The sequence below is a fragment of the Megalops cyprinoides genome, chromosome 10 (assembly GCF_013368585.1).
Source record: "Megalops cyprinoides isolate fMegCyp1 chromosome 10, fMegCyp1.pri, whole genome shotgun sequence".
Classification (NCBI taxonomy): Eukaryota; Metazoa; Chordata; class Actinopteri; order Elopiformes; family Megalopidae; genus Megalops; species Megalops cyprinoides.
Genome location: NC_050592.1, coordinates 3,280,014 through 3,307,291, shown reverse-complemented (window position 1 = coordinate 3,307,291; position 27,278 = coordinate 3,280,014). Strand labels below are relative to the sequence as shown.

Sequence of the window (27,278 nt, the reverse complement as noted above, 5' to 3'; positions counted from 1 at the left end):
GGCTCTGGCTGGAGAGTTGTTTATTTAGGAGTGGGGGTGGGTGCTCAAAATACACCCCAGAATCCACTGCTTCTCCCCAGTGTTCTCTAACAAGCAGTGGGGGGTCTGAGGAGGCATGGGGGGGCAACTTGTGCCAAGCTGTGGCCTCCTGCTACCAGCCAGGACGCCAGGATGCCAATCTTCTCAGAACTCTTCAGGAACCTGCCAGCTCCTCTTAACAAAGGCAAATCAGAAACAAAACAGCCCCTTGAATAAAGATAGATAAACAGCGCCTAGAAATTTAAGCTGGGCAGCATCAAATGACTCCTTGAGGTGTGAATCAAGGTGGTACAACCTCTCTTGAGGGGCTGGGAGAGGGCAGATACGGGCCCTAAAGCCACTCTGACAGATGACTGCAGGTGGCTAAATAATAATCATAAATAACAATGAACATCCAGCCTGCCCTCCACCTCTCACCACAGGCTATCACCCACAGCTCCCCTGGGAGGGGGAGTGGAGGCTCTCCCAAGCGCTAACAGGGTCATTTTATTTCTGTGGTTTATTGCTCAGTTATTCCTTCACAGGGTCAGGCGCTTCGAGAAATAAATAGATAAATAAGAAAAGGCTTATCCCTGTCTAGGTAATACACCTGCTTGAGTGTATTGGTCTCATATGTGGACCTCTCTGCTCACCAGTTCAGAAGCTCCATGACCATAATACTCTCTGATCCAATCACTGGTGACCATGAAGGTGTGGGATTTGCTCTGGAGGAGAAATAGGATACCTTTATGATCTGCCTTCTGAAACTCCAGCCACAGACATGGGTTCCAGTATGTGTGAAATGTGGGGAAAAAACTATAAAAACATCCTGCAAGATAACCTGGAATCCTGTAGAACAAACGCTAATAACACGGCTGTTTCAACACTCCTGCACGAAAGGTGTTGTACCTTCAGCATACATTTGTGTAAAAGCTCCCTGTGGAGCAGAGCTCAGTTGAGCCCAGGCTGAGTAGACAGGCAGTCAGCGTGGGTGCCCTGCTCCTGGTGAGGTCCAGACATGACACAGGGATTATCGCCTCTAAAAGCGGCTGATCTTGCCGGAGCCGGGATTATCGACCAGGACGTGGGAGGCCTTCTTCTATTCTTAAGGTGAGAAGTGAAAGTTGATATCTTTCTGATCCAGGAGTCCGCCTCATTCACTTGTGCGTTTTACCCCAGATAACACACAAGCCAAATTGTGGAGGACCTGGACAGAGGAGGAACCGGATCCAGAACCACATTCCCCCCTCCGCACATCTGCTGGGGGTTGGCCTTATTAGGCTATACACAACAAAGCCTAATTAGTCTGCTGTGAGGCTAATTACTTTCCCATTAAAATGAACCATTCCTGCTGTTATTTTTCTCAACTTGTGGTGCCATCGTTATAACCACCTGCATGAAACAGTCCCCTATGCTGACAGATGAAAGAAAGTGAAACTGCACATTACTCACACGTTGAACTGTTTCAAAATACAGGCAAAAAGCCTGCACAATGAGCTCAGATACTGTTTACACACTGCTTACCATCAGAGTAACAACCGCTATTAAATAAATACATCAAATTAGTTATAATGGTATAGTAAATGAGTTAATTTATGATAAATGATAATGATAATCATTTATAATAAATGAGTTAATAAATAATAATGATGTGTGTTGATGTATAGAAGGCATGTTTTCATGGCTACAGAGCCTGCTCTCTACCAAAGACAGGTATTTAGGCGCTGTTCCCGATGCACAGACAGTGGAGCCTGTCTGCCTAGACAGTCAATATTAAAGATCAGTGTCGGGTGTGGGGAGGCAGACTTCACACATGTACTTCATTGGGCGACAGTTTTAACCTGGGGCTGCACGATCTATCCAACTGGCTGCGCATGGAATTGAATTGGATTGAGTTGGTGCCAGTCCTCTCCTGATTAATGAGGGTCAATTTGGATTTGGCTCAAACGAAATGATGTGGGCTTAGGGTGGCTGTGCAAAACTCAGAGCTACACATGCAGCACGATTCTGCACCTCTGGTGGGATATCGGGAGTTTCCAAAGTAAACGTGTATGTGGATAAAAACAGTGAATGCGGTAAATATAATAGTCTTAAGATAATAATGTAGTAACATAAATAACGCCATGAGTCTCAGAGAAAATCTGCAGAATAAAGCATCCTGATTTTGGTTTATGGCACCAAGCGGGGGGCGTTTCTGTTTTTTATTTTGTTTTATGATGTAATCTATTCCAAACTAGAACTGCCGGTTTTATGGTGGCTGGGCTGGTGCTGGGGATTTACTGTAGGGACTTGAAGCCCATTTGAATTTCTCCGGCAGACTGCGCTTTGCCTCACTTCAAAGCCAGCTCTAGCCGGCTGCACATGCATATTGAAGAGGTATGCGGTAAAGACGCATGAAAATGGACCAACAACAGAACATCACATTACTGATTATAGCTGAAGCTTAAAATTACTGAGATGATGTGCAAACTGAATTTTCCCTTCGCCAATGAAGCGTGCAATATTAATGTTTGGCTGAACATCACTTCGTAACCCATTACTGAAAACTGCAGAAGCTGAGCAGGGCTGGGTCTGATCAGTGCCTAAATGTAAGACTAAAATGTATGTTTATGTTAGCGGAACAGCAGCAACCACACCTCCCTTTAGACTAAGCAATATACTTAATGTTACAGTGCACTGATGGGGAAACTGCTATTTGCGAGGAGTCATTTTTTTTTTTGGATGAGCTGTTAAACTTTCCCCAGATCCTTGATTTTCAGAATTGATTCTCATTTTGAGACAGAAGAGAGGCAAACCTCCCTCAGAATCAAATCTACAACTCCAAACACAAAGATTGTTTTAGTAAATGGTGGTAAGTCTTTGTTGAACATTGAATTACTCAAACATCCAGGGCGTGGTATTCTGGGATATTTCGGGAGTAATTTGGGGGTTTATAAAGAAGGACAGCATGGGTTCAACCTTCCCTCATGTTCTCTTGTTACTGCCAGCAGCATCTCAATGTTCCCAGCGTACAATAGCCATCCATTTGATTGCTATTTTGGGAACAGACCTTGCTGTGAATATCTTCCGCTCTCAGTCATTTAACAAAGACATTCCTGGACTCTCAGAACATCTCAGGCCTCCTCGGTCCTCGGTGTCATCAATTACAAGGGACCTGTGTACCGGAGAAACTCACACATATTTGTGACTCAAGAGTGAAGTGATCACAGATGAAAGGGTCTGGACTGCGTGTTTCCTCCTTCAGAAAACCTCCTCCAGTTTCACATACGCAAATGACCCTGTCTTGCGCTTTGAGGCTCCCTTTTCCTTGAGAAAACATTTTTCAGATGCAGTAAATACACGTCTTCGGCGCTCCATCCTCAACAGCAAAAAAACCCCTCGAGGCGAACCCTGTTTTCCAAGACAATTGCTTTATTACCTTGAATTTTTCATGAAAGCAGTTTTTTTTTTCCACTGAAGCAACGTTCCATCAAAGCAGACGCACTGTTGCTTATAGCTCCCTCTTTGTTCTCGAATAAGCCTCACTGTCTACGCGAGCAGCTGTGCGTGTGCGCACATATTCGATAACACAATCAGTCATTTGTGAAAGCGTTGAGCTGATGTCCTTGGGTGAACTGATGAAGAACAAGCAAAGCAAAGACGACTCCTGACCGGATGAATTTTCCAGTGACAGTCGTGTCACTCTACACGCCATACATCCTGCTCTCTTCCCCAGCGCTGAAACGCTGTATGGATCAGCCACGCTTCAGGGACGTGGGGTGCGCGTAGGATGTGATTATGGGTTTTCGGAGAGCATCTTTTCTGACAGACCCACTGAACCCGGCTGCCTATACAGCCAGTCTACGCGCTGTGATTGCAGCACTGCCAAAGCCAACTGCAGGTGCCATCCTGTTTCACGGCCTCCCACGAAGGAGAGCTTGGCAGGAAGAAAACCGAGCTGTTTTGTCACCTCCTTAAACATAACAGGCAGCTGTGCTGTTGCTGTTAATAAAACTGAGATTGGAACCGCACCAGAAGGTTGCAGGTTTGATTCCCAGTTACACACTGCCCATCGATCCTTGAGTAAGGTACTTCACCTGAATAGGTTCAAAAATATCTACCTGTATAAAAAGGTGTCACAGGTGAGTTATATCAATGTGTTCTGCATCAATGTATTCTGATTTATTGGCAGCTTGCAAACCAACCTTCAGGTGCATTACAGACAGGTGCTGAGCTGAACCATGGGTCATCGGTCAAGTGTACGTGATACGTCTATATTATTGCTATTATTACTGTTGACCATAGAGAAGAAATAAGCTTATAGACACGCTTATATCCATAGAGCAACTGACTGTTCCATCCCAACGGGGTCGCTCCTCTCAGACACAATTCCTGTCTGTACTGGTCTCTCAGCTGTGGAACGAACTCCCCACAGGGGCAAGGAGAGCGGAACTGCTGCCCATCCTCTGACGCAGACTGAAGACCCACCTCTTCAGACTGCATCTTGGTTCCACCTCAATCCCTGCCCCCTAACACCTGCTACTTCTAGTACTTGTTTTTTATGTTACGTGTAGTATTGTGATGTGTTTTGGATTCTGTGATCTAGTGCCTAATGTATACTTGGCTTCCCCTGTCTAGTCAGGTTAGCGCAGGTTAACTTGTGGTCGGGCTTGAATTGTGTTACACTCGCACTCACTGGTCTGGGAGTGTTGTCAGCCTGGTCTGACACTGCTGCTCATTTAAATTGAATGGATACACTTCTGTTCTATTGTGCTGGAAGTCGCTCTGGATAAGAGCATCTGCTAAATGAATGCCGTGTAATGTAATGTATGGACTGCACCAGGGTCATTCATTAAGCCAATACCTCAAGCTGACTCCTCAAATAAGGTTTGGTCATATGAGCAACAATAAATAAATAACTGCACATATGAACTTCTTTTCTTACCCTATGGAACCAGTATGAAGGCACTGTAAGGATGAGCTGGTCCTGAAGCTAGCCATCCAGCCATACTGTAACACCATTTCACGCATAGTGGCGTTTTGGGTGGCCCGCACACCAGCTCTTTCTGTACCTCTGTAGCTTGAACACAGCCTCAGCTACTCAGAGAGGACACAGCTGATACTAACCCCCCGCTAAAAATGAGGATTACCCTGCATTAATGCAAGCAAAGCCCTGTGCCAAAAAAGTTTGACTCTAATCTGTGCTAAAACAGAGCCAGAAGCGGTTCCTCTTTTATCTGTTGCGACAAGCAGTCCTGACATGGCTGCTCTCGCTTGTCCGGACTGCAAAGAGGGGGCACCAACACAGCAGCAAATGGATGGGGCTGGGTTTCACGATCTAAAAACAACCGCAAGGCGGATCTGTGAGGTAAGCCCCGGGGCCAGGTGGTCTCTGCAGAATATGCACGGCAACCCGAGAAGCACTTTGCACTTTGACAGTGTAGCACAGCGGAGAGGAGCAGGGCTTGTAAACGAAAGGCTGCTGGTTCGATTCCCCACTAGGGCACTGCTGCTGGACCCTTGGGCAACGTACTTAACCCAGAATTGCCTCAGTAAATTTCCAGTATAAATCCATGTATAAATGGATAACATGTAAGTTTATGAGCTAAGTAAGTTGCTCTGGATAAGAGTGTCTTCTAAATTACAGTATGTAGTGTAAGTGGCACACGTTCAGTGGCACAAAGGAAAACTAGGCTCCCCTCACAACCTTCTGAGATGACGTTCGAGAAGAACCTTTCATGACCTTGTGCTCCACTGGGGTTTGATGTGTACTGGAGAAGCTGAAATTTCACACGAGCGACGGGCGAGATCCCACAAAGTCACCTCCAACGCCAGGGCGTCTCGCAGCGGGGGAGCGGACGCATTTAAAACTCTGGACGGATCTGCTCCGTGTCACTTCCTTCTCATCATCAAGACGAAGCGTCGGAGGTCAGACAGCGCAGAACCATTTCAGAGTGCTGCCTTGAGATTACTGCATATGGCAGCAGTCAGATACGCTCTCATACCCCGAGTGCTCCTTCAGAAAATTTGGCATGCTCGGGGAAAAAAATGAAGCCCGCAGTGGTGATCTGTATCTGAAATACCGAGAAATTGTAGCCCCCAGAATATGCAAGCGTTTCCCCTCGGATCCTCGCCCACAGAAACAGATCCACCTGATACGCAGATTCATTTGCGATCCTGGGAAAGAGTTAACTGCTTGGTTCTGACAGCTCATCAACTAGCAAACATCGGCTATTTAATTAAACCATTTTCAGCCCAGCCTCTTTAATTGTGCAAAAGCGTGTTCTGTTTCCCAGTTAACGCCACTAACGTTAATAATTGATGGGTTGTTATAGGAGCGCTGCACTGAGAAAAGTAATTTGCATTAGGACGACGTATTTCTGAACGTGTGGAAATTACTTTGTGACAGATAAAAATTGTGAAAGATGTTGAAAACATCAGCTGTTGATGTTAAAAAGCATCAGCAATTGAAAAACGCATTCATGATCTCTTGATGTGTCCGTTGGCCCTGTTTTGGAGACAACGCAAACAGTTATGGGTAATCAACGCTGACATGGAGGACGTCACTATATATAGAATTGTTGAACGTGTGCATCATGCACGCCGACCGTGTATTTACGCTTAGAAAAACTTCGCCTTAGGCGTTTCCGCGCGGATGGATGCAAGAAATGAGCAGGCCTTTTCAAAAGCGAGGACCGCATTTTACTGTGATTGCCCAAATTCAGCTTTTCAAGCCTCCCTTAGAGGTAAACATTAGTATTAAGAAGTGCAACGTAGTCTTTGATCGTTTGGTGTCCTTTTGTAACATTAATTGTGTTCATTTCAGTTCGGTATTGAATTCTACACGTCTTTAACGTCCCTGGTCAACTCGTCTCGCAGTTATTGGAACTGCATAATGTTACCAAACAGAACTATTATCTCATCTGGACACCTCACAACTTTATAAATGACACTGTTTAACGCTGCATTTTCTTCTTGCTATATGAGGAGCGTTGAATTATTATTTGAAGCGTTCGATTCCGATGATACGCCAATCATGTCTTTGATTTCATAATTTGACATTTGGGAGAACTCGAACGTTTCAGTGTCTGTCTTGCCTGATATTTAGACTGATAAACTTGCATTTCGTCACAGGCTAAGGGGTGGCTACTGTAACTGTGATCTACCGCTGACACAGGTTCGTTTATGCTGAACACATGAATTACTCCAGTGATTACGCCATAGCTGCAGTCTGCATCACAGACTTAACGACGACGGTCCATTTCCCCGGCGGTATAATCACCTGCATAAGCGTTCCATTCAGCCCTCATTACGATACTTTTCTTTATCTGTATCACCTACATCTCCTTTCCTCTCGCGCTGAGGGAATTCTCTCCCAAACAATTAGTGCAGCACCTTTGTAAACGCGCTGTCAGCTGTAGGGGTTAACGATACTATAATGAAAAAAAAAAACAAAAACAAGAACCCTCTCGCTAATAGTCTGTGTACATTCATCTGTGACGTGATGTCCATGACCAATCTTAGAATACAGATGATCAGTCTTAATAACGCCTTGATTATGATCTGATTTGTCTGTGTTTCTATCTACAACTGGCAAAACACCATTAATATCATATATTTCTTAAATTATTTAACTATAAAGATTTAGTTTTCCAGTTGGTGCATGTTATGGCACGGGCATTGAACAGAAGTTTACTTTATGATCTGTCCACATTAATTTCGCATTTCAGTTACATCACCACTCCGCTCCCCTCCAAAACTGGCACCTTCATGCAGAGTCTCATCGCGTGGTTTGATGTCCCAATCTGATATCTGCCGTTATGACGTCTGCACCGCTACAGTCGACAGGACTTTGTAGATTTGGAAGCCGTCGGTCGCTGGCCCTGATGTAGACGTTAAAACGATCTGACAGATGTTTCCTCGAGCCTTTTCAGCTGCGTAAGCCATGCGTGATTGATAGTCCAAGTAACTGACTCATTCCACGCACGGCCTGTGGTGTACGCCGGGTAATTATCGGGGGAGAAATGTAACAAATTAATTAAATAAATAAATATATAAATAAAGCTACACGAGTTCGGAAACAGAAAGGCACGTGCCTACACATGGCTTTGACCTGACAGAATTTACCCAATTAATTGGGTTCCAGCTGTGAATTACCTATTCAATTACAAGCCCGCCCGTTGTCACGCTTCACAGGGAGGGCCTATTCACAGTGCATCAAGATCACTGGCCGTAATGAGCCGTAGGAGAGGGAGTCCACTCTGGCACGGCGCTACACCATACCAATTCAGCGCGATGCCTGCTGCCTAGGAGCCGTGTCAGACAGGCGTGAAAGGCCGGGAAGGAAAAACGGCAAATGAGAAAACAAGCACGTCGCTGACGACCGTAACATACAGAGAGACGTTATAAAGAGCTGCGGCACTGTTAAAGTAAGAATACATCACACTACACATCACATCCATAAAATGCAAATGGGCGTGCATTTGAAGTCAGTGCCAACTTTGCAATTAGGCTGATAAGTGCACAGGGCGGATGGATACGACGTAATGTGACCCCCCCCCCCCCAACACCGCACCAAAGGCATTGCCAAATTCTTCTCTGCCTTAGTGTGCAGCGTCTGTTTTCTAACAGCACAAGACCGACTCTTTTCACGTGTGCGCTCTTACACGCTCGTATAATTTCCTATAAGACGCGCGTCTGCTATTGTCCCCACCCATCCAGCCTCTTCCCTGCATCACACAATTAGCCAGCAGGCTGGAGAGAGCTCCGCCTACATGTAGAGAAAAACATGGACAATAAAGAACAGCCAGCTCGGATGCTGAGCGGACTGAAAGCACGGCCATCAGTCATATAACACGGATACGCCGAATCGAGACGGCACGCAGACTGGAAAGAGCCCGGATGGAACCATCGCTCCGCATCGTTGCTCCCGGTCCACAAGGAAGAATAACACAGCGCAGGAGTGAGCTTTGAGCACGGAACGAGAGCGAACATACTGCGCAGGAGAGTCGCGGGAGACAAGGGTGACGATGCTGCCTCGCTGTGTGACAGTTTAACGATCAAGGGCCACCATCATAATCTGTAAAATCAGCGCTCGATATAGATCCGCTTGGAACAAGGCGAGGCACAGATCCTACCAACGGTTTTATGTTTTCAAATCGAAATATCGGAAGTCGGTTTTTGTTCATGGTTACCAATTGCGACTGAGGATATTGAGAGGCGTGTTATGTTTATGGGACGATATCACCCAAAATTAATTACTCGCAAACACATATTTTCTGAAGCACTAGAAGACCCTAAACACCGAGGTAAAGTAAAGCGCGATTTTTTCTGTTTAAGCGAGACCTCTGTTTTTGCACCAATTAAATATAGCAAGTTCATTCACGAGAGACCTTTGAGAGACATTTGTTGACAGTCACAAACCTAAACAATTTCTTTATAGGGAAAGATCCCGAACAAATTCAGTTCAGCGAACGCCTGAACATATCTTCGACACAGAACGATCACTACCGTTTCATATACATACGGTAACGCGTTCACGGAAAAGTGCTAGTATCAGTTGTGTTATATTCAGATTCATACAGCAAACAACCAGAACACATACTCAGCCACTGGTTATCACCAGTTGTGTTTTATCTGGAAGAAATTATCGTTTACATCACCTTAACCCTGTCCGATATCTGTCGGTGGTACATGTACAGTGAATAAAACTTTGTATAATTTGTGTTCAGCGCGTTGCATTATCTCAAATACATTGCGTCACATAATATAACAGAATATTAAGCTTACTGCAGAAATGCAACGATCATTATGCGCAATCATGTAACTGTAGACTTTGGTGAAGTTGTACAGCAATAACCTGGCGTGTTACATAAAATGCCGCAGATAGTGTATTTTTAGACAGCGGCCACGTTGTCCTGGAGTTCTGGCGTTGCTTAAGCCGGGTTAATTTTGATGGAGGAAGGAAGACAACAGACATACCGAGAAGCTTTGCAAAAAGAAAAGTCGCCGCGACACCGTTAACACCTCAGTTCACCTATAGACGGGCGAGGAGCTAGTCAGCGCTGGGAGGCTGTGAACTGTTGAGGGTCGCTTCTGTGGGACGAAAAGGTTCGCGATGGCCAGGCTACGCAAGAAAGCATGTGTCGCGCTGTTTCTCTTCACGCTCTTCATTTTTGGTACAATGATGGGGTTACGAACACTGAAACCCAGCGACGGCTTCTCTGACCTGGCCCCCGGACTGGACATCATGCCCATGGTGGGCGAGAGGGTGGACCGGCGTTCGGTGTCAAACAACGTGGTCGTGTCGCCGGGTCAAGCCCATGCGGCTAGCAACACCAAAGTGGTCCTCTCCAATTCCGGCCCGGACAAGAGCATATTCTACGATGTGCACATATTTTATTACGTGTGGTACGGCAACCCACAGATAGACGGGAAATACATGCACTGGGACCACGTTCTAGTGCCACACTGGGACCCCAAGATCGCCGCCAGTTACCCGAAAGGCAGGCACACGCCTCCGGAAGACATTGGCTCCAGCTTCTACCCCGAACTGGGACCCTACAGCTCGAGGGACCCGGACGTGCTGGAGTCTCATATGGAACAGCTCGGAGCTGCGGCTGCAGGTAGAGTATAAAGGTGCATTGATGCTTCTATAGTGATTAAACTGCCAAACACGTAATGCATCCCCTTAGCCCGAAGCCAGAGAGAATAGGAAACAAAAACCTCTCTGAAGAACTTGATTTGGATTCAATTAACTCAGCTCATCAACGCAGAAAAGCGAAACGTCTCGATTGACTGACGGGAACTTGACCCTACACTATGGATAGCCTGCAGCGCGGCTATTGCCGAGTTGATAGCTATCGATTTTAATTCACAACCCACTTTAAAGCGTAAGTTTAGCCCCAGTTTAGGCAAGCCACCTGGATAAAACAAAGGTGATATTTACTTTATCAGCACTTTAAATGCAAACGCGCAACAATTGCATTACATTACTGCCACTGCATTAATTTACTGCCACCATATATTCAAAAAAAAAAAAAAAACTCGCAACAAACACAGTCGACCTATACATTTCTACAAGTGCCGCACAGGTAAATTGCAGCTGTTGTCTTTGAATCATATAAACGGACAGAAAGAACCGCGCTAGATCTGATCGACCTCGAGGCGCACGAGGCAATCGCGTGATCCTCGATCAGCGCGCGTTCAGCACTCACGCGGAGGACAGCTCCGGACGCGAACCCGTGCCAGTTACTCGCGCATATTCAATGATAGAACTAAAAGTTTTTAAAAATGAAGCGAACATATTAATTCTGCTTTAATTGCCTCCATTTTTTGTATTTACCTATGTCCCTCCAAAATAATTTGAAATTGTGGAATATTTCTCCATGTGCATGAACATTTCTGACGTTTTGGAGGAAGAAAATACATTTCTGTCAGATTCACTGGTGCTCTTTCTAAAGGCAAACCAGAGCCCTAATTTTACTCTGGTCCTCAGCTATAAGGGCATTAGAACCCCCTCAAGAAAGGCTTTACCCATAATCTCACTGGGAATAAGTGTTTGTGAGGATCTGGGGTAGTGGATGTTTGTGGACTCAGATCTTGGGTGGACTGCTGCTGTTTCCTGAAGCAAAGTTCCATTCCTCAGTTGGTCGAGTCATCAGCTGTGCGTGTGAGCAGTTACAGAACTACAACTCTAGGCACGGTTAGCCGCCTGAGATAAGTGGGTCTGCTAGGCAAATCAATACTGTACAGTAATGTAGTCAGGGCACTGTGATACGCTGGAAAACAAATAGTTAGGAGCCAACTCAGTGCAGCTCATGGTGGGACAGTAGCTGCTTGGAGCCCCTCACAAAGCCAATAGCCCGGCAGCCATATTGGAGCGAGTAACTCAGGATAAATGTATGGTCTGCCATGGACAGTGCTTTGGACACCGTGATAGATGGAGAAGGGGCAGCAAGTCAACAGCGGGTGGAAAGGAGGAGTCCATTTAATTAAATCAACTGGCACCAGCATCTTCTGGAAAAAAAAAAGAAAAATCAGAAATGCTTCTCAAGTGCCACAACTGATGCCAGTCTTCTGAGACCCCATTAATAAAACACCCAGCAGAAATCTGCTGGGCCAGGCCTGGCCCTTTCACTGTGATAAAGAACACCGGCTCGCTTTCTTTATGTAAATGTAGACATGTCCATTTAATTATCCGCCAGCAGAAAGCATCTTAAGTACATGTAGATAACAGATGAACCTGACGTGAATGCAAATGCAATTGGCTCACTACAGCTGTGTGTGGGATAACTGCACACTCTCCTTTATTGCAAAGCCTACATTGTGATGTCTGAACGCCACTAAGCTCACTTACTACTCTTACGTGCATATAGTAGTTAAATGTATACTGTCCCAATAGCCCCACTGAACATGTTTAGCCTTTCTGCCTGCAGCATTAGGCAAATTCTCAGTCATATAGTGTGGATTTATGAGTCATCACAAGGCCTAATCAATGTGCTGGAAGTGAAACCAGAAACAAAAGACCTTTTTAAAAAGTGGATATCAAGTCCAAGCTTAATAAATGGGGTGAAATTACATACATATCCGATGACTCTCGGAAGGGCTGTATGTATTTCCGTTGTTCCTCTCCAGTTCTCTACAGCCATGCTGTTGGTGCTTTCAACTTCAAATGGCGTCTGACCTGTTCAGAGGTCGTAGATCTGAATCTAAAATGGAGGGCTACAGCCGTTATACCTTTTGTGTGGTTTGCGCATTGCCTCAACACAGAGTCAGTGTCACAAATAAGTGTGGGCTGTGAGCAGTTCTTCTGTTTTGTGATGTCATCAGTGTGTTGCATTCTGAGAGTGATGTCACCTGTGGCTGCAGGAGTTCTGGTGCTGTCCTGGTATCCCCCGGGCCTGGCGGATGACAATGGAGAGCCGACAGAGGACCTGGTTCCTGCCATTTTGGACGCTGCCCACAGGCACAGCATCAAGGTAACCGACGACGGCAGTGGGGTTGTTCCTCCCGAGGTGGGACGGAGGGGCGCTTGGTGATCAGACGGGGGGGGGGGGGGGGGTAGAGTTGGGGAAAGCGGGGTAGAGTGTGGGCCGTCACAAAGCCAAAAGGCACAGAGCACCGTTTTAAAATGCCCCCACAAAGTCAGCGGCCAATTCTGAGAGCGGACCAGACAGAGACCGGCTGGATCTCTGGCAGGCATATTCAAAAGAGATAAAAAAAACTCCCATCATAAAGGGTACTTCAAAGACAGCGCTGTGAGGGCCTCCAGCTTCACTTCCCCATGAGGCCAGAAGTAGGCAACTGCACAGTCCCGGAGCTCTGCTGTGTTGTAGGTTTTTTTTTTTCTCATTGTTGTGCAAATACATTAGTACATATTCAGGAGAACCAGTAGCAGCTCAAATGCTCACAGCGACACTCCAGAAACAAGGGGGGACCTACGTGTGGCAAATTCAATCTCCGGTACTTTGCTTTGTGCAACTTGTCCAACTGGTTCTGTCACCATGGTGACGAGGAAAACACTGTCGCATCATTGTGTTCCATCCATCTGAATGCAGCAACGCTAAACGTAGAAAAAAAAAAACAGACCTTGTGGAAACATTAAAAAAAAAAAAAACCCACGCAATGCTGAACACGCTGAAAAATGAGTTCTGCTCTTTGTAAATCTTGCAGACGTAGGCGACCCGCTTTTCCGCAGGTCTGAAAGCGTTAACGCGGCTCTCCTGCAACGTGCACTCTGCTGCAGTGCTCAGAGCTGCGACCCTGCGTGCACAGGCACCTGCACACACACGGGCGCAGCGCTCGCGCCCGACTCCGTCTGAGGAGAAACCCGTCACAGCGGTCACTGGGACAGAGGCGGGCGGCATAAGTCACTGCTTACTGATGCGAGACATTAGGAGACGAAAGGACTCAACGGCAAAGGAACGAGCCGTGTCCCACACGCCGTACGCCAATGCACCGTGAACATCACTCAAACACCAACAACCGCTCAACTCCTGAGAGAATAGGCGGAAATAATTATGGCCTTGAGTCCTTTTTTTTCCCTTCCTCTCTCTGTCTCTCTCTCTCTCCCTCTCTCTCTGTCTCTCTTAGGCGAGTGCTCTCAATTCAAGGGGATTCATTGGCATTAAGGGCTCCCTCTTCTGTTCCTCCAACTGGTGCATTATTCAACAAGACAAAAGAAGTGCATTTTTCTTACACCCCTCTGGACAGGCGCTAAAAGGCCCCGTTGCGTCTCTGGTGGGGGTGGGGTCCTTTAAAACACAGGCCTAAAATGGAGGGGCATTTTGAGGATTGGCCCCAGGCGGTTCTGGAGAGGTGACAGGGGAGATGTGAGTGTTCGTTGGGAGTGGTGCCACGATGGGCTGCGGAGTGGGAGAAAGCACAGGGCTGCCATGCAGATGGGGGGTCAGAGACGGCTCTGCGCTGGAGCTCCAGCGAGCAGGGCCTGTCAGCCGCACAGAAAAATGTGTGACAGCGAGCCAATTAGGTCAGGGAGGCCTTTGGAGACAAAATATCTCTATTGATGTGTACCCTCCACTCCTCGCCCTCAAACACACACACACACCCCACAAGCACGCTTGCATCTTAGTTAAACTTTTATAGGTCTTCTCCCACGTAATGTGATATCTGTGGTGTCGAATGTGTCCTCCTCGTTAAGACACCATCCAAGATGCCTGTGAATAAGTGTGTGTGTCACACGCTCTTCAGAAGAAGGTGGCTTCAGAACTTCAGAGCCAGATAAGTCCTTGGCAACATCTGGTGAGGAAGCCAGAAACCCTGTGGTTTCACATTCATACATGATGTATAAGATATAATGTACATATATAAAATATGTAAAAGATACATTTACATTTACATTTATTCATTTGGCAGACGCTTTTATCCAAAGCGGCTTACAAGTGAGGCAGAGTACAACACAAGCAAAAAACCATATGGAATCGACAATACTATAAGCGTTGCATGACCAGGTTTCAATACTCGGCCAGACAGATAGATGATAGAATGTATATATTGATTTTATATAGAATATAGAATATATATAAAAGATAGAATGAATCCATAAATTTTTTGAGATGGGTCTGTCTTGCACTACCTGAATATGCTGGTGTCTGTAAGCAAAAACCGTCCTGCCAAATGGCCCTTGAAGCGTTACCTTATTAGTCACACGCAGGACGCTCTGGGGAGGGGCACACAATACCTTTCCCTGGGGCCCGGCTCAAATTAGGGAGCCACAAAGACCCTCCGTCATCAGACCACATTGGGTTGGGATGTGGGGGGTAGGAGCCGCGCACTTCACTGCAGGCAGATCAGTTGTCTGTTTGGGGGGGGGGGGGGGGGGGGGGGGGTTTCATCGTCTCCCCGCTGGCCGGCTGGTGTGTATAAATGACGCTGACGTACAGCTGGGAGAGGCTGACGCAGTGTGTCAGGCCTGGCAGGTGTGTCGATTACCAAAACTCAGACGCAGAATGTTTCCTCGAACCCACGAATGGCAAAAACGAGTCCATGTACGGTCAAAGGAAGCATAAAACATGCAAGGAGTTCCTTGGACACAGCTGGGTGCTACTCTTACTTTACTGTGCCTCGGACTGTCAGGCAGACCACTGGGGGCTCTGTGGAGTACAGGTTCAGGGGTGTTCCGTGTCTGGTCGAGTCAGGCCAAAAGCCTCAGGCCCGGGTTCGAATCTGAGCTCTGTCATGTGCTGACACTCAGCAGTGGAGCACATTTCGGTTTGTTCCACCAGGGGTTGGGGGGGGTTGGGGGGGAGTTATGTCAGTCAGGGTCTCCTCATCACTCCACTCTTGCCACCCTGCTCCACACTGTGGGTCCGGTCATGTGACAGTTTGCAGTTTGGCATGAGAGTTCCAGAGGATTGCATTTGCTGTGCTGCTGCTTCCTGTATAAAGGTGGTGAGGCAAGCTGATCATCAGGGTCATAAAGAGGAAAAAGGCAAAAAAATGGCAGCAGCTCTTTGTACAGTATGTTTGCTGTTAGAGATACACTAATATGGAGGCCCTCAGATGGATCTGTGCACTAGGTGTATTGAGCAGCAGTGTGGTATAATACTGATTAGGGATTTGGGATTGTAAACCCAAGGCTGTTGGACCAAATCCCACATGGGGCACTGCTGTTGTAAGCAAGGCGTATAAATGAGTGAAACAAAACTTGCCCAGGGTAATTGATACTACTAAGGAAAGAAAGAACACTAGCCACCATCATACTCAAAGCCACTGGGAGGGAGCTACAGTGAAGTTACAGGGCCTTTACTCAGACATCCATAAAGGCAAAGCACTAAAGAACCATATTATTATACCCTGATGTTTCTTCTCGGCAGAAGCCAAGCTTTGCAGTAAAGTATGGCCATCACATTTCATTTTTCTTGTATTCAAGGCTTCCAAACTCACTGTCGATATGATCATCATGAAAAGGAGACACACTTGACCGTATAAGTATCACTCACATTAAACCATCATAAGAATGCTGACTCTCTAAAATGAAAAAAAAAGATGGGAAAAAAAGGTCCTGGATCTAATTATTCAGCTTGCATTTCAAAATGCAAACACAGCCGTGTTGAATTTAATGGGCTTGCGCCTCCACTGAGCAGAGAGCAGGCAAATGAGAATGAAGTCTTTAATTTATACTTCACTTCCCGGCCATTACTTAGGAACAGGGTATTAGCAGGAAGACGCATGGCCTTGGTTTAAGCAGGTCTGTCTCCGCCCTGCATTTCATTTGAACCCCAGGCTCATGAATCGCCATCCTCTCCCCTGTAAAGTAAAGAAAATGACAGTCTGCCTTTGTGATGTATCTTTTTTATAACTCCGGAGCAAAAGCGAGCATCTATTTTGTCGTTGGCCGTGAATGTAGTTTTTTCAGGGGTTTTCTTCAGCTGCAAGGCTTCCGGCTGTGCCATAATGGTGAGCAGGTGACAGGGATGAGGCTGGAAGCCTCAGACTTCACACTTGACAGTTGTGCTTTCACACTCTTTTAGTGGCCCAGCTGTTAGACATTCGTGCAACATGGCTCTCCACAAACGCAACAGTAAATATTCTGCTGTGCTCATCAGGTGCAATTATTAAAACTGCAGTCACTGAGAATCTGGATGCCTGCGGAAGACGGCAGTGTAGCATAGTGGTTAAGGAGCAGGACTCGTAACTGAAAGGTTGCCGGTTCGATCCCTGCTGGGACACTGCTGCTGTACCCTTGGGCAAGGTACTTAACCCACAATTGCCTCAGTAAATATCCAGATGTATAAATGGATAACATTGTAAAGAACTGTAACCTATGTACGTCGCTTTGGATAAAAGCGTCTGCTAAATGAATAAATGTAAATGTAAGACAAAACCAGTGTAATTCACTGAAGGCCGAGGTTTTGAATTCCTGTGGAGGGCTACATGTGAGAAGTGCACACACGGTTCAGAAAGTTTCCGAGATGTGGGCCAGCAAAAAGCAAAAACAACGGAGTGGGAGAGGCTTTTCTGTTTGGCCAGCAGACCTCGGTCACCCCTGTGCTCCTCTCCAAGGTTGTGCCACAGTGATTATAACCACAGTGTCAACAGAGACTCAAAGAATTTTCAGTTTCACGCTGAATCGCCGTGTCTGCGGTTCTTCTGCAGCTATGTTTGTGTGGGTCTTGTTGCTTGGCGACATGCATTTTCTATACGTTTCCACGACGGCCTCGGAAGTTGCCGTGGATACATAAACAGTGATAATAACGATGACAGTGCGTAGACAGAGCACCCTTCAGAAATGACATCCCTGCACTTAACAGCCCCTTGCACACAATGCCCCTGAGGCTGTATCTCCTAAATCCCTAACCCGGTGGTGTGTGTAGGCAGTCGGTTCTAACCCAGCTGAGACAGGTACTGGATCTTCCACAACAAAACCCGCAGTGCCAGGAGAGACAGCTGAGTGGGGATGAGATGACATCATCCTGAAATACACCCCATAACACACAAGCCCCATCACACAGGCCCCCCAGAGACCGGCGTACACTGAAAGCACGCAGTCCCGGGGGACGGACACCAGGGGGGGCCGTGGGGACCTGGGTTTGTCTCCTGGAATGGTTCAAACCCTCAGGGGCCCTCGTTCCAGGCAGTAAGTAGGGCATGTCGTAGGAAGGAGGGGGCGAGCGGAGCTGTCGGTTCGCCCGCGTGTGAGAGCTCCAGCGAGCTGCCGGCAGGCGTGTGCGATACCCCGGAAGAGACCGGGTTTCTCTGCGGCCAGATAAACGCCGCCACCGCTCCGGCTCACAGCGTGCGAAGCGGCGAGGCTGATGGGATACCTGCTCTTTCCTGATATTTAAATGCGATCGCTCGCTCGGTTTCATTCACTGGCAAATTGACGCCCCGAAACTGGCCGATGTGTCGTGGGTGGAAAATGAGCCTCCGATTTGAACACGCATGGTTTGCCTGAGCCATTTGCAGCTGACGGAGATGCTGACAGCAAGGAGAACAAATGCATTCACACATAAATAAGCCACTGAAAAGGCTAAATGTCACTTTTATTAAAAAAGCCCCCCCCCCCAAATTTGAAATGGAAATGCTGTTGCACTCCCACCTGAAAGTGCTGGAAAACCAAAGCCAAGACCTTAATTAGATTAGTAAGTATAAGAGGGAACCACGAGTGAACACAGTCAACTCTATGGTAGTGAAATCCTGTTAAATAATGATAGAGCATATGTGGGAGAGTCCAGATGGTTCCATCCTTCCTCTTCTTGCATAATTCCATATTACGGATAGATAGATACAAATATGCACATACATACATACATACATTTTAGATCTATGCACATATGCATACATATTTTGCATGAATAGGGAAGTGGGATTGTGGCTGCAGGTTTGATTCCAAGGTGCGGCACTGCTTGTGTACCTTTGAGGAAAGTGCACATCCTGAACTGAACTGCTTCTTTAAATACCCAGCTGTGCAGCTGTAAAATAGGGTGCCAAGCAAGTTAGCCTTGATGAGAGCATCTCAAAATAACTGTAACAAAACTCTGCGTCCACACTGATTTCATGGCACTAACTTCAGGAACAGAAATGACTCAAACCCTGATTTCAGCAACACACTTATTTCACAGTGCCATTAGTCTGTTGCTGAGGGGTGAGGGAGAGTTTCACAGAGAGCAACCACAGGGTAAGAGACTGACCCCGGGGCTGTGAGGAAGTGATGGCTGAAAGCACAAACGCACACATTTCTCACGCTGCTCTTTTTCACTCCACCAGCACCAATTTATTCAGAGCGACGGCTTAAATGACATCTCTGCTCGTTGCGTTGCCTTCCTCTCGCGCTCTCAGTCCATTAGCGCTCTCATATCCCGGTGTCACCGTGACACCGGGAACCCCTTGCTGCTGCTAAGCGACTTGTTGCTACAGCAACGTTTGTGCAGGCCCCTCTCGCCTGTCCCTCTCTCGCCCGGAGCAGTGTGACCCCTCCGCTCCTCGGCGCAAATACGTCATCTGTGACTGCGCCCCCCCAGTCTCAGCATTAAAAATGGAAAACATTCTGCCTAATCAAGCAGCTGTCTGCAAGCTTTCGTTTCTTATGTTTTGGCTGTGGGCCGGGCGGTAATGGCCCTTAGCCGTCTCACACCTGGCGAAACCCCAGACCTCTCCTGATACCGTGTCACTTTGAGGAAAAGTGATGCCACTCTACAAGACAGGTGGCTGACTGGGAAAAGTCAGGCAGGAAAACGGGCTGCTTCCAGTGATTCCACAGGCTAAGCCGAAAGGCATCTCCTCCTCTGGCGACGCGGCCAAATAACTGAATATCGGGAATTATGTCAGGTTAATATGGGGAATGGCTCTAAATGCAAAGAGTTTCGACCGCAATTTAATCAAGAGCCACCTGAGAGAGACGAGCGTGTGGCGCTGGCTTGGGCTTATTGCGTTACCTCGCTGTAAAGTGTTACCGCCGTTTCTCTAATGGCCACATCCATCCACTCAGAGAGCCATTTTCCCCCGGCGCCTCTCCCCCGGGACTCCCTCCACTTTCTGTCATATATAATTCAGGGCCGCGCCATTCGGCACACCGCCTTTAAGGAAATTGCATTTGTGCGCCTCCGCGTTCAATGCAAAACTTTGGTGCTTGTCGTCGACTTGCCACCTTAATTAATGAAGAATAAAGAAATAAAGGAAGAGTGGAGAAAGCCAACGTGCTGTTTAAAGCCTCCCGGAAAGGCCCAGCTACATGAGGAGTCGCCTGAGAATGAGCGGAACAATATGATTGGTTGAATTACGGACAGGCGTACTGCCTTTGATGGACCAAAAACAGACAGCGCTGCAGTTGATGATCCCGAGGGCGGTGACAGAATCAATGTGTAATACGACCAGCCTCGACAGGTGACCAGTTAGTTACCTGGAGACCTTTGTCACGCGAGTCATTGTCTCTGCCAGATGGTGTGTGTTGACAGTCGTCTGTAGAACTCATAAACGGAATCATAGATCATTCTGCTTACGTACAGAGAGCAGTCTTTATAATAGACCACATGCAGAGAAAGCCCTCTGTGGTTTCGATTTATAGAAAGTAATCCCTTCTGGTGTTCCCTTCTGACACAAAAGAAGAGAAAAGATTAGCTGTTCATAATGTAGCAGGCAAGCAATCTAAAGATAAGGGACTGCAGCAACCGTGAGTATTCACCCTTGATGGATGCCACACTGAAGCTGAACTGCTTCATTCCTTTCCTGTTTTTTTTTTTCTGGGTGTGCTTGTGAACTCAGTGTAAGGTTCTGTGCCATCTGTCTGAAGACAGTGACCCTGAGTAACTCCGGCTGTCCTCGGTAAAGAGAGGTTCCTCAGGTTCACACAGACTCTTTCTAAATTCTGCTGCTGTCTGCCTAAGAGAGGCAAAATCCAGGTCACCAAATACAATGTCAGACACAAGGGCTGGATATACTAGTATATATGTATGTGTATACAATTCTCTCTCTATAAAAGTAAACAGGAAATTAAACATAAAACAACATTATAACAGGATCATTTCTCCTGCCTAATCCTGTTATGATGTAATCTTAGTATCTTTATAGAGATCAAATTTGGTTTGTCCATAATAACACATTTTAATCCTGAAACCATGAGGGTCAAACTTGTGCACACGTTTAAGTAATCTTTTTTTTTTTTGTGAGACTACTAAAAATAAATTTGAAAAAAAGCTGAGTCTAACACTTTCCACAACTGAACCCAACCAGGAAGAGGGCACAGGTGTATCTCACATTCACAAGCTGTGAGGCCACTCACAGCTGTGTTTGAATCCCAGCTGAAGCAGCGCTTTACCAGCAAGTCTGGGTTTAAATCCCAGCTGCAGAAGGGCTGCCCAGTTTCACTGAGAACCGAATCAGTTACTTGGGAGGCACAAGCAGTCCTCCTGATGTAAGCACTTGAATTAAATCCAGATTTTGACCTGCTGGCAAATCACCAACCGCAAACATCGTGCTGCTGGTACCTCCTATTCAGAAGGAGTACAAAGCAAAAACATTAAATTGTTAAAATACAATTCCCCAACAGTGCTGTTGAGATGTACCAGCTGGGCTAACACTTGCTTTGGCCTGCCAGACTGGCTCACTTTGGTGCTTCCCCATTAGCCTGTGTCTGCAGTCAGCTAAACTCCTCAGCTGGAGTAATTAAAGTTTGGGGGACGTGAATCAAAGGCCAGCCAGGAAACAACCTGCTTCCTCTACCTCTCTTTCTTAGGGGAGTGGAGAAAGCAGAAGGTGGAGGGGCGGTGGAAAACCAATTAGGCCTAATTAGCTGCAACAGCAATATAATGATTGGGTGATAAGCCCTTGCTCCCGGGAAGCCGTTAGACTGGCTGTAAATTACTTACTATGGAGCTCACTGTACACAACAGCAACCCTGTGTCAGTGTAGTAGCATTCTCAGGGAGGTTGGCTACATATCCTGTTTGTAGAGTGGGGCAGCAGTGTGGTTTAGTGGTAAGGAGCAGGGCACTTAACTGAAAGGTTTCTGGTTCAATTCCCCACTAGGGCACTGCTGTTGTACCCTTGGGCAAGGTGCTTAACCCACAGTTGTCTCAGTAAATATCCAGCTGTATAAATGGATAAAACTATAAACTACGTCAATGTAAGTCGATATGGATGAGCGTGTCTGCTAAATTACAATAAAGTAATGTAGTGCCTGTACTAATTCAAATCTGAATGCTGCCATTTGGGCAATGCCTGCATGGTTAGATATGAAGCAGGTTAAAAAACACGCTTAGTTCTCAGCTTGAGTCTTGATAAGGTGCAAAGGAAGTATAACCTGTTCAGGAGACGAAGCGAAGACAGGTGATGCAAGGCCCGTTCATTGTGTGACTGCAAGATGTTGAGCTCAAACCACAGTGGAGGTTCAGTCGTGGTAAACACAAGGGCAAAAAAAACACGTCTGAAACGGAGACGGGATTGCACGGGTCAGTCCTGGTGAAGGAACTGGCATATCAGATAAAACGCTTACTGGAGGAAACAAACAAAAAAAAAGTGCTCAGGCGGCAACAGCGTGCATCAGGGTGGCATTGCGTCCTGCACAGAGGAATTATTCATCCATGAGGGCAGACAGGGGCTACATTAAATATGGAGAAGTATTAAAACCACAATAAATGATAATGGCTACATTTTTTATAGATTCGAACAAATAGCTGCTGATTTATTTCTGCATGATACAGGGACATTCTGACACGTGAATGTTTAACCGCGCTGATCAAATCAAAGGAGGTCAAATAGCCAGGGGTCTGTTTTTTTCTGATGAACAAGCTGAAAACCTCGTGTGCATGCAATTGATGTGGTATCAACCCTTCAGAAGTGTTACGATCTGTCTGGGAGACTATAATAGACTCAGCAAGACTCGCTTCACTCAGCTCTATTATGGACCTCAGCCGAGATGAATCTTCAGAAAAGCCACTGTAATGTCACTTCATTAGGAGGATCTGTGCTTTGATTGTGTGAAACATGAATGGATTAATAATTAAAAGCAGTCTTTGGAATGAGTACCCAATGACCTTGTTGTTTCCTCTCTCCACAGGTGGCCTTTCACATTCAGCCCTACAAAGGACGGACTGACCACAGCGTGCACGACAACATCAAATACATCATCGACAAGTAAGCGCCCCCCCCCCCCCCCCCCCCCCCCCTCCCTGTCCTGTCCCGTCCCGTCCCGTCACTCTACAGAAGGGGTGGTGATGCTGAGTGTGAGGTCTGGGGGTGGACAGCTCCTCTTAATAACAGAGGATTATCGCTTTAGGGGTGGGCTCCTGCACTGTGGGGGAGAGGGAAAAACAGGCTTTCAGAAATAGAGGAGTCTCACCTCTGATGTTTCACCAGCAGAACAGCGTTTAATGTTAGCCTTGATGCTGCAGGTGTGGGCTGGTGGCGGTGGGGGGGATTCAGACAGAAGCGATGGATTCTCTGGCCTGTTTGTGTGGGATGTCTGGTTCTTTAGAACTGTCAGGTTCCTTCCAGTTGGCTTCAGATGCCACTCAGCCACCTCCACCCATGCACACCCCTGCCTACCTGGCCATCTGTCTGACTGAACGCCCACAGACCAGAGATCCAGGGCCCAGAACCAGGGCACAGAACCAGGGAACGTCAGGAGATCAGCTGCACACACCGATAACGGAGCTTACAAAACACCTAGGGGGTGGCAATATGACCGAAACAAATCCAGGGGAAGTGATTGGTTGGACGTACCAAAAATTCACAAATCAGAGTCGTACATCATACTGGATCGGAATCTCATTGGTAAATCCAGCTGAAGTCTTTCCCTTTCATGTAGTTATCATTAAATTAAACTTAGAGTTACAGTCCTGAATTACAGATACATTCATTTTTTATTCATCCTTTGTTTAGTAGGTAAATCCAACTGAGAGTAGAATATCTCTCTTTCATATTAGGCTGGGCCTGGCCATACATGTTGAATGATGTCTGTTAGGCACATCACCGCTTTTACAGAACAACGTACCCTTTAAGATATCAGCTTATAGAATCATGCCTGAGGTATGCTGTTAAAAATTTACGTGAAATGTTATTGAATAGAACAGCTTCTTAATTATGCATAGATTATAAAGTAGCCTTCTCTTCACATAGAGAACAGCAGGCAACATACAAAGATGAGCCATTGTAGCACCATATACTTCAGCAACATCAAATTTACTGAGGTTATTCACAGGAGTATGGAAACCAAACCACATATCCCAGGAAATAGACTCATAATGATTTGCATGTAGTCCACAACTAACCTGTAAGGCTGCACTGTACTTGCAAATTGGTAGACAGGCAAGAATGATGAATCGCTAAAGGAGGGGAATGTTCGTATTGCTGCTTTTCTGCAAACTGAAGCCGAAATCAGAAGCCTTTGGATGTTCCTCACCCTCTTCTCCTGATGCTTGTGTGTTGTAAGGTACGGGAAACACGGGGCCTTCTACAGATTCAAGACCAGTACTGGGAAGGTTCTGCCGCTGTTCTACATCTACGACTCCTACCTGACGCCCCCCGAGGCCTGGTCAGACCTGCTGACCCCTGCGGGGTCCCACACTCTGCGGGGAACGCCGTACGACGGGGTCTTCATCGCCCTCATCGTGGAGGAGCGGCACAAGCACGACATCCTGGCAGGCGGCTTCGACGGCATGTACACCTACTTCGCCTCCAACGGCTTCTCCTTCGGCTCCTCGCACCAGAACTGGAAGGCCATCAAAGCCTTCTGCGACGGCAACAACCTGCTGTTCGTGCCGAGCGCCGGGCCCGGCTACATCGACACCAGCGTGCGGCCCTGGAACAACCACAATACCCGCAACCGGGTCAACGGCCGCTACTACGAGACCGCCCTGCAGGCGGCGCTCACGGTGCGGCCTGAGATCGTCACCATCACCTCCTTCAACGAGTGGCACGAGGGCACGCAGATTGAGAGGGCGGTGCCGAAGAAGACCGTCACCCGCCTCTACCTGGACTACCAGCCCCACAATCCCGACCTCTACCTGGAGCTCACCCGCAAGTGGGCGGAGCAGTTCAACAAGGAGAAGGAACAGTGGCTGATGTGAGGCGCCGCACTGCATTGTGGGTGAAGCGGGTGCCCTGTGCGTATGTGTCCTCCGAGCCTCCACCGTGAGCGGCACAGAGCTGAGATTTGAAGCTTGAGAAGTCTCTTTTTGAAGGACTTTCCTTGGTGCGGGGGATGGCCCACCATGGGCGACTGGAGTTAGTCACGGGAACACCTCAGGCGTGATTGTGCGCTCTTGAAACTTCTTCCTCGTGTGGACCAATCATCAGCTCCAAGTTGAAACGCTTCTCACCCACTCACATGGTCTCCTGAGCGGCTCGCTTTTTGGTTGCTCTCCAACGCCTGCTTATGCTAACACCAAACCTCCACTCCACCTATTACAGCCATTCAGCAGAGTGAAATGCAACCTTGCTTTGAGGGACAGGTGACTTCCCTCATGTACAATAGCTTTGAAAGCAGTGAATCGTTGCGAAAAACTGAACAAAAACACAGCATCTGTTTGTTTTCCTGGAACTGCACCGCAATTGGAACAATACTCTTTGTGATTCAACAGCGTCTGATTGGTCAGAGATTACAGGAGAAGGCTGTGCAAGGCTCAGGTGTTCTACTGTGCTGTCTTTCACTGTATATACGCTTTGGTTACAGACCAGCAGGTTTTCAACGAAGAAACCTAACCAGTCGCAGTAAACCTCACCCCCCACCTCCTCACACCCAGTTTATGGATAAAAAAAATAATATGTGCTGGCATCTGTGGGTGGGATAAGTGGTGTATGGATGACCCTGAGGAGCACGCCTCCAGCACGGACACGGAAAAGCTTCTGCAATGCTCAGGGGATGGCGTAACACGGCAAACTGTGATTGGCCCTCCTGCTTCGGCACTGCGTACTGTTTAAGGTGCAGTGAAGAGGAAACATTGCATACACATCCAATCCCAGAGAGAAAAACATCCACATAACGTTGAGATAACGCTGGGAGAATGCACAGATCCCCTCGTGCTTTCCCTGGACCACTAGGGCCTAACAAACTTGTCTTATGTTACCGAAGACGACGATTTCCTTCATACTCATGTCACATGACATGGGACAGTCGTGCTTCATCAACCATGCTGACTGGAGACAGGGGACGCTGGAATAATGTCAATATTGCGAAGTTTGATGGCAAGACTATAAATATTATACACCCTTTCTTTTAGGGGCCTGTATGTGTGTATATATATTCTTAAAATTGATGAGGCTGGGCATTTAGTGTGTGTGCATACATTATATATATATGTAAAATGTGTATATATATATATATATATATATATATATATATATATATATATATATATATATATATATATATATATATATATGCACACATACACACATCCACACACAAATATATAAATAAATGCAGTGTAAGTTAATTATTTATATTAGCTTTGTGAAATGATGCTGTCCATGGCAACAGGCAAATAACCTGAATCATATTTTAAGAATAAAAGAATGTGTCCTGACTGTGGACTTTAATGCGTCTGTTGGACAGCAAACTAAGGCATGCTGGATCAAAGGGCCTCCGCGCCGGCTTTTAATGGCAGATAACTGACTTACAGCACGCACTGAGGGGAAACAAAGGCCCACCCATGCATCAGGTCTTCTGCTATTTAAGTGAGCATATGCTTGCTTTTCGCTAACAGCAAACACTGACTTTGGTCTGTAGCCCAAGACAGCCTTGGAAGGAAATGTGAGGCGTAAACCAGGATTATGAGCAAAAAGAAAAACCACACACATTCAACTTCATCTTCTGCCTCAAACCCCATCCTGTTGACATGAGTCAGCAGTTCATTTATTGGAACGTAAGAAAAATAACCCAAAGCAGTACATACAGGTACACAGTCAGAAAGATTCCAGTCACAGTTATAAATGGCCATTCAATCCATTTCTTTACCCCTCTGAAGAACTGAAATGGTTTTAAAACTGAACTGCTAAACGGCAAAGGATGCCCTTGGAGTATAAAAGCATACATTTGAAGTTTGAGGGCAATGAATAATTAAGGAGAAACTAGCTTCCCACGTTCACACAATATTTGCAGGGAAAAAAAAAAAAAAACCTTTTAGTTTTTCACCAAATACACCTGCCTTAACGGAAGGCAGCATACCGCAAACCTGCAGCTCTGATCTGAGGGGACTGATTGACAGTGAACCCAGAGCACGGTGCAGCCAGGGCTGCGTGTACCTTTTGTGCAGAGACAGACAAGCAACTCGGCGCATGCGGCACAAAAGCGGCGTTGCCACGGCAACACCAACTTTCATT

At 46.8% G+C, this 27,278-nt stretch overlaps 1 protein-coding gene across 1 annotated transcript; it reads left to right on the top strand.

The window, feature by feature from the left end:
• The first annotated feature begins 8,621 nt into the window (after window positions 1–8,621).
• si:ch211-30b16.2 (glycoprotein endo-alpha-1,2-mannosidase-like protein) lies at window positions 8,622–26,217 on the top strand. The gene is made up of 4 exons (XM_036537982.1): window positions 8,622–10,622; window positions 12,868–12,977; window positions 23,014–23,090; window positions 24,388–26,217. The coding sequence occupies exons 1-4, from the start codon at window positions 10,115–10,117 to the stop codon at window positions 25,022–25,024; spliced, it is 1,332 nt and encodes a 443-aa protein (XP_036393875.1). The 5' UTR covers window positions 8,622–10,114; the 3' UTR covers window positions 25,025–26,217.
• Window positions 26,218–27,278: the final 1,061 nt, after the last annotated feature.

Bases quoted from the DNA above. Each gene is read 5' to 3' on its own strand.
- si:ch211-30b16.2 (XM_036537982.1), top strand. From the start codon at position 10,115: ATGGCCAGGCTACGCAAGAAAGCATGTGTCGCGCTGTTTCTCTTCACG. The intron at 12,978-23,013 runs GTAACCGACGAC...CTCTCTCCACAG, and splicing joins CCCACAGGCACAGCATCAAG to GTGGCCTTTCACATTCAGCC. The intron at 23,091-24,387 runs GTAAGCGCCCCC...GTGTGTTGTAAG, and splicing joins ATCAAATACATCATCGACAA to GTACGGGAAACACGGGGCCT.